The sequence below is a fragment of the Phoxinus phoxinus genome, assembly GCF_949152265.1.
Source record: "Phoxinus phoxinus genome assembly, chromosome: 21".
Classification (NCBI taxonomy): Eukaryota; Metazoa; Chordata; class Actinopteri; order Cypriniformes; family Leuciscidae; genus Phoxinus; species Phoxinus phoxinus.
This window is the reverse complement of record NC_136896.1, coordinates 16,175,336-16,186,093: the sequence shown is the minus strand read 5'-3', so window position 1 is coordinate 16,186,093 and position 10,758 is coordinate 16,175,336. Positions and strand designations below refer to the sequence as shown.

The 10,758-nt window shown below is 39.2% G+C and overlaps 1 protein-coding gene across 3 annotated transcripts; it reads right to left on the bottom strand.

Moving 5' to 3' along the window:
• Nucleotides 1-190: 190 nt before the first annotated feature.
• l3mbtl2 (L3MBTL histone methyl-lysine binding protein 2) lies at nucleotides 191-8,543 on the bottom strand. 3 transcript variants are annotated; one of them, XM_079595892.1, is made up of 18 exons: nucleotides 8,445-8,543; nucleotides 7,811-8,216; nucleotides 6,961-7,105; nucleotides 6,741-6,874; nucleotides 6,549-6,663; nucleotides 5,749-5,828; nucleotides 5,494-5,611; nucleotides 4,539-4,673; nucleotides 4,369-4,457; nucleotides 4,036-4,285; nucleotides 2,155-2,231; nucleotides 1,925-2,029; nucleotides 1,680-1,827; nucleotides 1,485-1,567; nucleotides 1,158-1,392; nucleotides 1,020-1,085; nucleotides 656-841; nucleotides 191-568 (listed from the first exon to the last, which is right to left on the bottom strand). In XM_079595892.1, the coding sequence occupies exons 2-18, from the start codon at nucleotides 8,141-8,143 to the stop codon at nucleotides 456-458; spliced, it is 2,412 nt and encodes an 803-aa protein (XP_079452018.1). In that variant the 5' UTR covers nucleotides 8,144-8,216; nucleotides 8,445-8,543; the 3' UTR covers nucleotides 191-455. The 3 variants fall into 3 exon arrangements, with proteins under 3 accessions (XP_079452018.1, XP_079452019.1, XP_079452020.1); XM_079595893.1 differs by lacking the exon at nucleotides 8,445-8,543 and having other exon boundaries at nucleotides 7,811-8,425; XM_079595894.1 differs by lacking the exons at nucleotides 6,741-6,874; nucleotides 6,961-7,105; nucleotides 7,811-8,216; nucleotides 8,445-8,543 and adding an exon at nucleotides 6,156-6,274 and having other exon boundaries at nucleotides 6,549-6,665.
• Between the last annotated feature and the right edge of the window lie 2,215 nt (nucleotides 8,544-10,758).

The window sequence follows — 10,758 nt, the reverse complement described above, 5'->3', positions numbered from 1 at the left end:
GAATTAACCTGCTTAATGCAGTTTTAGTCTACAAGCGATGTACTATGCTGGTCAATAAAGATGATAATATGATTTAATACCTTAAAACCCTTTAAAAAACCCTGATCTACAGTGTGTGTTATTATACAAGTGTTGTGTTTTCAACATTTATGATGAATCTTTAAAGGCTTATGAGCAGGTATAGAACAAATTCACAATTGTCATTTTAATTCAGTATCTTCCATATTATGCAATGATTCAATATTGCAAGCATCTACATGACTAAATGCATCTACATGATGAAAAATTAAAACACAATAATACAAGATTGCAAAAAATGTGCACTGTATAAAAATAACAATATCGCTCAACTATACCTGTTGTTTTACACTAACAGTTTGGTTAATTAAATAACTACCAGTGTTATTTAATAAAAAAACTGAAGAAATAAAGTACTGGAAACTACAGGTGGTGGGTTAAACCGAGACGTCTTCCTGTTTGAAGATTGTTAATGCTGCTGGGTTGGCGCTTTGTTCACTGGATAATATGGGGGTTTCCATTTCCTCAACCTTCACTTTTACTGCAATAACTGTGTGAGAGAGAGACAGGGAAGCCATGTCAGAACTATATTTAAAAAATAAATCAATTTTATATTTTAAGAAGAAACGCTACATACTTTCGTCCTCAGGTTCAGCCTTTATTTGTAAGATGGGGGCTGTGACGGAGGGTTTGTCTGCCTCTTGTGGTTGATTTGTGACGTTTGGTGCCTCTTGTGGTTGATTCGTCTCTGGTTTCTCATTACGCTGAGTAGGCTGGGTTTTAGATGTGCATTTATTTGTGTTTTTCTTTACAAATCTTCGTCCTACAGTGACAAATACAGAATAGTAAGAGAATGAAGGCAAGATAATGACAACACAATGCAAATCTATTCAAGGGGAATTTTATGAAAGTAACCATCATGTGCTTTAATTGTTTATCATTCAAAATTGAATATTTATTCTTTAAAGAAGAAACTAAGAATAAAATGAAATAAAACATACTCCTTTTCCCCATAAAAGGTTTTGGCTTTTTGCTTGTGTTCGAGCGTTCCTGGCCCTGAGGTGGTTCTACACAGAGAGCACAATATAACATGAAGACCAAATTTTGGAGCAAATACTGTGAAAATTACAATAATCTACCTGGTCCGATGGGTGGCTGCAGCTGGTAGCCAGTGATTTCACACCAGCCCACGGGATAAATTTCAGGGGACTGACAGTCTACCCACTGATCAAACTCAGGCTCCCAGCCATCAAAGTGGAGCAGGAGAAGCCGGCCTACGCAGCGCCTAACAGTGGCCACACACACCAGCCGGGGCTCCATGAGGTCCACTGCCTCTAGCTTCATACCTGGATTAAAGCCGTGGCCTACATCATCCTGGAAAAGACGTATGAGGAAGGGACCACAAGACCAGCTTAAAAAAACAAAACATTAAACCCACGGCTCAATTGTCAAAATAAAAGGTTTACCGTGTTGAAAAGTCTTCGTGGAGCAGCTAGAGTTCCTGTTTCTTGTAAATATTTTGCCCATGTGAAAGTAGCATTATCATAACCTGATGAGAAAAGAAACAATATCAACAAACACTGTATGCAATTGCAAATATAGGCTCTTTAGCTTCAATAATATTGATTTTTGTAGCAAGAATAATCGGTTGAGCACATTACCAGGAGGTAGAGTAAGAGGGATGTCGTTGCTCTCGCAATATCCAACAGGTAAAATGGCATGTGAGCTGGCATGGTAGCAAAACCAGTCAGAACCGTCACCGATCTCAACACCATCAATGCCTACCATGATGTATCCATCCAGCAACAACTGAGCGATAAGGTAAGCCAGGTCAGTGCAATTACTTTCGACAAGGTAATGTGCGATATTCATTTAAAGTCATAAATAAATAGTGGCTGTGTCGTACCTTACGGACTGATGCAACGCAGATGTTCCCAAGGTTCAGAGGATCAACTGCTTCAAGTTTCATGCCTTCCTCAAAAAACGTGTTTCCCAAATAAACGGTCCTTAACTGTTTGCATACAGCAAGGAATTATACATACTAGATGATTACATGACAAGATTTTTAAACTAAGATTAACACAAAATGAAAAAAAAAAATTCAACAATATTTTAGTTCATGATGTACGCACTAACCTTCTTAAACTGATCTGGCACACTGTTCTGAAGGACTTTACGAAATGCTGGATGGCTACCCATGTTGACATTCACATCTGTGTCAGAAAAAACATGCATGACATCATTACAAATAACCTAATGACAAATATACAGAGTGAAGAATATGGGAAAACAAAAGGTATTTTATTCACTATTTTATCTCACACAGTTGTTTAGTTTTGTTCCACATTTTTTCTTTTTTGGACCTCCATACAAAAAAAATATATATATTTTTAAATCCATTTTTTTTTTTTTAATGGAGCCCCGCACGCAGGGATGGGCAGTATTTATGATACATGTATTTAAAATATGAAATAGTATTTTGTAATTTGTATTTGATGGGGTTGATGAAAATGGCTTCATATTTTGTACCAAAATACTTTAGTGTTTTGTATTTTTTAAATACTTTGTAAGAAGTCTACATGACATCATAAAAATGCGGCCTCTGATTGGTGCCTACTCAGAAGTTTGCCCAGACCTGTTGAGATCAGAACAGAAAATGTATCCATATGGAAGAAGATGGTCAAGGTAAAAAAAACATGCAGGCTGCCAGCTTTCCATACATTTTTTGCATAAATTGCTATAATTTTTAATAGTTCATGTTAAGTTTAACGACGGGAAAATAGTCCCTATTCTCTTTATGAGTAATGGGTGTGTTTTGGGCATAACATGCAATAAACCAATCAGAGTCTCATCTCCAATTCCCTTAAAAAGCTAGTTGCGCTCGCGCCATGGCGGATTCGCCTATAGGCTCATATTACTAATGTGCCCTTTAAATAAAATAAAAAAATACTGCACCATTGACTTTAGACCAGGTTTCAGTTGGTCAATGGCGCAGTCTATTTCAGTTGCCTCAAAATAGCAACGCGCCAACAATGTGCCTGCCCTGAACACACCTCGTTTTCAGACCATGGGCGCAAATGCATTTGCTATTTAAACAACGTGGCACAGGATGTGAAAATGATAACTGCTTCAGGCTGAAACTAGCAAAAAAACACTTGTGTCGCGCCGGGTGTAGGGCCCATTGAATTAGTGTTGATGATGCAAAGTAGGCCCTTCGCTAACCTTCATCTGAGAGATCACAGGGATATGTGAATATTTGATCTGTTAACTGGTTGCATATGTCAGATTTATTGCATGACTCGGGCAGAGAAAAGCTGTTGCTATCAAACATTGTTAATCAACTAATGGTGAAGGGATGGATCAAATAGGCCAATTGATAGAAGGTTTGCGAAGAAATGTCATGCTCCCCTTTAAAATACAGTACCGGTAGTTTTTTTTGATACATGGTGTGGCTGCTGTATTTTGTAGTTTATTTTGATACACTTTAAATTAAGGTATTTGGTATTTTATTTTAAAATAAATTTTGATTAATCTTTGTCCAACCCTGCCCACACGTAAGTAACATATGGAAGAAAACATACTGTGACCACAAATCAAGAATTTGATCCCAGGACTTCCCACGACTGACAAACATTTAACTAAAACAAAGGGAACAATATAATCCGTTATGGAAATAAATTCTTTTTTTTTAACCATATTTTTCTGTTAAATATGAAAGAAAGATAACAAGAAAATCCATTACTTGCATATGTACTATTTACATAAACTTCCTTCCCATCCTCCCCTCGCTCCACTTCCTCAGCATCCACAAATTAAATTACAAACACCAATGGAACACACAACTGTCCGTGGCCACAATATCAATATATACATTTTCCCCCCTCACCACGTCCTGTGCGAAGCTCTGTATTTTTCAACTCATGTAAAGCTTTCAGACTCTTTATGTTTGTACCGACATTTTGTCTATCTGTGGGTTTCTAGGCTTGACTCAATCCATAAATGCCAGTTTCTTCTCACCTGTTTCCTTGATTGAGTGCCCCACTCTTTCAGACCAGCCTACAGGGTGTACTAGAGGACTCTGCGTGTGACACCAGAAATCTGAGAGCACCTCGCCCGAGGGTCCCAGTCCCCCATCCTCATACAGCAGTCTGAGTCGCCCTCCTATGACAGTATCCACCACTGCCAAACGGGTACGGCTCACCTGCGAGCGATCGACCACCTCCACACGAACCCCCTGTCTGAACGTACACCTCAAACTGTCTGCCATCTGAAAAACATACAGACGGAAGACAGTTATGCAGCAATTAAAGAAAATCAGATGGCATCATACTAATTTTCAATTGCCTTCACCTTGACGTGAAAGTCAACAGGAAGTGTATGTGCTCCAACTAGTCTCCCCATCAGGTAGGATTTCCAGTCTTTAATATGCCGGTGGACCGCTGTAGGACAAAACAAAACAATGGTAAGATTTAGCATTTTTATGGCATTTATACCTAATGACCTAAGGTGTACACATTCACCTTGAGGAGGGACCAGGAGCTTGCTATTCACTGCACACCAGCCTATAGGATGAACATCAGCCGTGCCTATGTTACACCACAGGTCATGGCTGTCGTCATCCTCAAAACCCTCATAGCGCAGAAGAGCCTTATAGCCTGAGAGAAACACATCACATCATACAATATACAAGACAAAGAATTAATCAATTTATCACACAACATCATATTAGTAATTATAATCTAATGTTTTATTTAAATAACACTTGTTAAATTTCAAACTACTCTGTAAATGTGTAACTATTAAAACCTCTTGGTTTCAATTTACCAATAACTTCCAAAAACCTGTCCGGAATCATCAGTTTATGAATCACAGTACACACTTTTTCTTTTTTTTCATTAAAAACTAAAAATATAGAGTATTGTATTGTTTAATGAGTATCGTTTCTTTATTGTTTTTGATTATTCATTTGTGGTTACCAGTCTGTTAAACTCATTACATTCTATTCAGACTGCAACTAAAGACTTGGGTAAAATAAAAAAGTATAAATGTTGTATTTTTAATTGTATCTTTTCACACTGAGGACAATTGAGGGACTCATACGCAACTATTACAAAAGGTGAAAAAATTAACTTATGCTTAAATGAATAGTTAAAGGCAAATTTAGCTGCCCTTCAGAAGCTACAGAATATACTTGCATGTTTCCCAGAAGATGAAAGTACAATTTATCCTGATCTTCAAATTCAAAAAGTTTTCACAATATTACTTTTTTTTTTTTTTTTTACTGTATATTTAATTCAATAAAAACCTTGGTGAGCATAAGAGACGTCTTTCAAAATTCTTATTAACCCCAAACCTTTGAACGGTAGAGTAATTTAAAAAATATAATATATTCATATTTGAATATAAATAAATAAAATAAAATATAATATCTATTAGTATTCAGCAGTGGTGGAGGAAACACAAGAGTTTATATACCCGTCAGCTGTACAACAGTGGCGATCCAGTACACCTTACTAGGCAAGGCTGTATGGGTGTTCAAAACCTCAACTTTTAACCCCACATAGATGTCGTCCCATTGAGCGCAGAGTGGTGCCTGTGAAATGGGCAATAATGTATTGACCATTATAATGCAATACCAAGAATAATTTATAATTTATTACACACCTATCACATTTATCTATCACAGGTACATTTCCGGAAGGAGAAGCTCGGTGGATAGAAATCACTCACGTGTCTGAAGCAGGATACAGGAGCAGCGAGGAGGCCACTTTTCTCAAGGTAACTACCCCAGTCAAATCCAGCCAAAGTAGCTTGGAAGAAAACAGGGCAATATGAGCAACTAGTACAGCCATTCTCAATACTGGTCACATCTAATTGATTATTGTAATTCTCTTCTAGTTGGTCTTCCTCTCAAATCCATACATAAACTTCAACTGGTTCCGAACTCTGCTGCCCGTATCATCACCAGAACCCCTTCTATTAATCATATTACTCCTGTCCTTCAGCAGCTTCATTGGCCGCTTCATTAAATACCGCATTGCATTGTTTTCTAGATTTTGCTCCTGACCTTTAAGGCTATTTATAACCTTGCTCCTCTGTACCTCTTAGGTCTTCTTCTTCTATTCATCTCACTGTACCTCCGGCTCGTTTGACCACCATGGGGTTCAGAGCCTTCAGTCGCTCTGCCCCTTGTCTCTGGAACTCTCCTCCACCAGACATCCGCAACATTGACTCACTTTCCATTTTTAAATCCCGCCTGAAAACACATCTTTTAAAACTGGCATATCCCACGTGATCTCTCTTTCTCAATCTCTGTTTCTAGTTGTTATGTACCCTGATTTTATGCCCTGTAATTATAGCTGTTAATTTTATCGATTTATTGCTGTACTGTTTTATTATGTGAGGAGACATTGAGTGCTCAGAAAGGCTCCTATAAATAAAATGTATTATTATTATTATATGAACAGTCAAAATTACATTTGTAAAGCTCACTGTAGTAAAAAGCGAGAGGGATTTGAGTGTTTTCTTACCATCTTGTCCAAATGCTCTGCTCTCCTGATGCTGCTCATTGGCCTTTGACTGCTGAGCCTCAGTCTGTGATTTCAGACCCAGTTTGTGAGATGACTTCCTTATGGGCGGCCTTCCCTAAATACAAAGACAAAAAAATTAAATAATTACTGTTTGAATAAATATGTACATAATTCTATGCCAGAAACTCCCACCTTGAGACGTGCAAGAATTGAGACTTTTCTGGAGTTGGAGGAGTATGAACGTGAGCAGGACAAACTACAGAAGCGTTTGGACCTGGAGAAGAAGGTGTTTGCAGTGCCACTGGTTCCACACATTTCACATTTAACTGCAGAGACATGAAATTGAGTGGGGTTTACATATATTTTTCCATGTACTTGTGCGAATTCATTAATATAGGGGTTTCTGAATCACCTATTCCATCATTTTCTGCTGGAGAAGAAAGTGTCACTGGATTATTTACACCGTCATCGCTGGAATTCAGTTGATTGTGGTCTGCTCCATATTGCTCTTCTCCATCGTTCTGATTGTCATTCATAAATGTCTCGTCCTGTTCATCCTTTTGAAAGAGCAAAGTTACTTATTCATTAATCAAAATGTGTTAAACATTTTATACATGGCAATGGCAACACTATCAACACTGAAATGAATCTGCAGCAGTCAGGTGGTACAGGTCAGTACTCTTTAAGTTGTTTTTTGTTCATTATTATAGTAATGTTATGTGGTTTGAGACATGAGGTAGTTTTAAACCATCTCTCATGAGGCTTTACGCGTTCATGTGGTTTGATACTTTCAAAGCTAGCCCGATATTGCTAGCCTCTCTGAAAATTGCCTAAACTACCTTTAAGCAAATGCCCTCATTTAAAAGCCATTGCTGTCTCAGAAAAACATCAAAGACATAATTAAGTTTTTGGCAGAATATGTAAGTTTATCCACACAGCTTAAACATTTAAAGAAAACAAAGAGAAAGGCTATCTTGTACTAAATTACTTACAGTATTGGTGCAATTCTTGCTAACTTTCTGACCAGAGAGTTATGGTTAAAATGGTAAAATGTTTGCCCAGGAGTGTACACTTTAAAATCTATTCAAATATAAAATAGTTATTGAATATTGTAATACAGCAATATAGCTGTTTTTACTGTATTTTTGATCAAATAAATTCAGCCTTGGTGAAAATCTTTGACCTGTATTATTACTCATGTATCCCAGCCTCAGTCTTTTTTAAAGATTCTACAACGAAACAAAAAGGTATCAGACACTCACTGATGCAAACTGTTGATGTTCAGTGGTCACTCTGGGTTTCCTTCTCGTACTGGACGGTGGTCGGATAAAAACAGTCGGGACAGTTCCCTCCTTCAGTCTCAGCCCTTTGAATCCCATTGTCTTTGCAACGGCATAAGACTTCGGATCAAAGCAGTCCCTGCTGAAGTGCTCAGAGCATAAATGGGAGTACGTCTTGGCGACCCAAGTTTTTCGGGTCTTTTGGACCTGTTTCTCCCATTTGCGGAACTCCTCGGGGTCTTTGGGAAATCTGAACATTGATACATTCTGCCCGCTGAACTTCCCACAGCCATAAGCAACGCATTTGTTGGGCATTTGTAATTTCTATTATATATAAAGGTCCTCAGCGTCTTCAGGAATGCAGTCTGCAGCTGGCTCCAAAGGTTGACTGCAAATAACGTTTAAGAAGCAATAAACTACTTGAATATTTCCACCAGATAATAACATTATAGCACATTAGTTTACTGTTTCTTGCACTCATTCAATGGTGCAAGCATAAACAAAGCTTTGAAGAACATTAGATAATTTTGTATACATTGTCAAATATGACTAACACAGACGAAGATTCAATGCAATTATATGAACATTGTTGTGTGTAAAAGAAAGCATTTCTTACCTGCTTTACCCCTAAGAAAATCCTGTGTACCGTGGATTGCTCATCGTGAACAGCGCATTAGCGCCATCATCCGGACTGGAGACCTAGATATTATATTCCAAAATGGCTTTATTATAAATGTCTGATTTTATAAGATGGTTGTTTATATATACACTATGTGATTAGTAAAACCCTTAACCACACAATGAACAATTTATATATTTTTATCGTGCGTATTCAGGTTACATTCATTTATTCATAAATCATCTAAACACACTACTGTGACGGATGGTTCCATGGTGTAATGGTTAGCACTCTGGACTCTGAATCCAGCGATCCGAGTTCAAATCTCGGTGGAACCTGTCTTTTCCTTTTTTTGTGAGGTAAAAACAAATCAAGATTTATTGTATAGTGCGTTTCGCAATGCTTAGTTAAAAATGTTGTACCAGCTACTTTAATTTATGATCCAGTAATACTAATAACACTTTCTCTTCTATTCTATTTATAAAAATAAATGTAAAAAAACTTTACGTGTTCTGCTTTATTAAACTGAAAAGGGTCATAGCACTTGCATTTTGTTATCGTACTGTTAGTTTAACTGCTTCTATTGTTCTCATTTGTAAGTCGCTTTGGATAAAAGCGTCTGCTAAATGATTAAATGTAAAAAATGTAAATGTATTGTTTTTAGTTTTGTTTACTGTTTTAAGATAGGCTACATAGTCAAATAGCCTATACACAGCAAATCTTGCTGTAAACTCCACCAGTGATTTAATATTTAATTTATCTAGAAAATAATTGAAGAAATACACTGAAAAAAATTATAAACTCAACACTATTGTTTTTGCCCCCATTTTTCATGAGCTGAACGTAAATATTTAAGACTTTTTCTATGTACACAGAAAGCCTATTTCTCTCAAATATTGTTCACAAATCTGTGTTAGTGAGCACTTCTCCTTTGCCAAGATAATCCATCCACCTCACAGGTGTGGCATATCAAGATGCTTATTAGACAGCATGATTATTGTACATGTTTCAGGATCTGGTGTTTCAGGATCTGGTGTTACCACCATTTGCCTCACACAGTGCAACACATCTTCTTCGCATAGAGTTGATCTGGTTCCCTTTCAAACGGTCACTTTGTATATATAAGAATATACGCAGTGGGGAAACTCTCTTTCCTCGATTTACTGAAGCTTATATGCAAAACGCATTTACAGCCCATAGGCTATGCTGCAGCAACTGCACACCCAATGGCGTGGGGAGCGCCCCCGAGGAGCGTGGTCTTAGCCTATAATAGCCCCGCGAATTCGCCATTATAGCAGATCTTACTCCTTCAGCGACAACTTCACGTCTCTGACTGATTACTGAACTTCGCCGTCGAACAAGCCCTTCAGCCAGAGCGAGCATATCTTCAGCAGACTACGCCTTCTCAGCCGTTTTCTCCTGACGCCGTCTCACCAGTGGCTATCCGGCGACGACGCTATATCCTTTTCATCTGTCTTAAATTGTGCGAGGCATTGTTTCAAATGCCTCGATCATCCTGTGCCACGTGCGGAGGCAAGCAGATGTGTGGCCTGCGAGAGCATGCCCATCTCCGTGCTGTGAACTCGGCTAGCTCTCTCTCTCGAGACGGCGACGCCATATCACCCGCGCTTCCCTTTCCGGCCCTACTTCAGCCGAGAAAGAAGAAGCGCCGCAACCAAAGGCATCCGGAGAGCATGGACGTCAGTGAACGCACGCCGGCCAAGTCTCCACGTGCTTCACTGTCGCCAGAGCAATCACCCTCACGGTCCTGTTTGCGGGAGACCAGCACCCCCCACCCACGTGGCGGGCCTCGTCTCCTTCGGCGGATCCGGCTGGCTGAAGCGCCGTGTGCCAACCCATGCATGGCCTGCGGATCACGGTGAATCACGGTTGTTTGAGAACACTGATTCCCTGGCGGGCTCAGAACTGGTACAGCGAGGGTGTGACCATGGGAGTGGTTTCCAGGAGGAAAGTGGGGAGCGCCTAGGTTGAGGAGCCTCTGGTCGAGCGCGGAGCAGAACTTACATATCAACTGTTTAGAGATGAAAGCAGCTGGTTTGGCCCTCAAAGCATTTCTGGCAAAGAGGGTCACCACGTCTTAGTCCGCATGGACAACATATCGGTGGTGGCCTACATAAATCGTCAGGGTGGCATCAGGTCAGGCAGACTACATGCCAATGCGAGAGATCTCCATCTATCAAGCGAGTAGGTGATCTGCAGGCGCTCTCGGTGAGCCCCTCCTGTTTGGAGTTTGGAGTAGGAGACTCTAAAGTCACCCTCAAACCCAGGCATGGTTATGTACCCAAAGTGC

Coding starts and splice junctions, on each gene's coding strand:
- l3mbtl2 (XM_079595892.1), bottom strand. CDS start 8,143: ATGCCCAACAAATGCGTTGCTTATGGCTGTGGGAAGTTCAGCGGGCAG. Junction 1,568..1,679: donor CCCTCTTACTCTACCTCCTG/GTAATGTGCTCA, acceptor TTTTCTCATCAG/GTTATGATAATGCTACTTTC. Junction 842..1,019: donor ACCTTTTATGGGGAAAAGGA/GTATGTTTTATT, acceptor TTGTCACTGTAG/GACGAAGATTTGTAAAGAAA.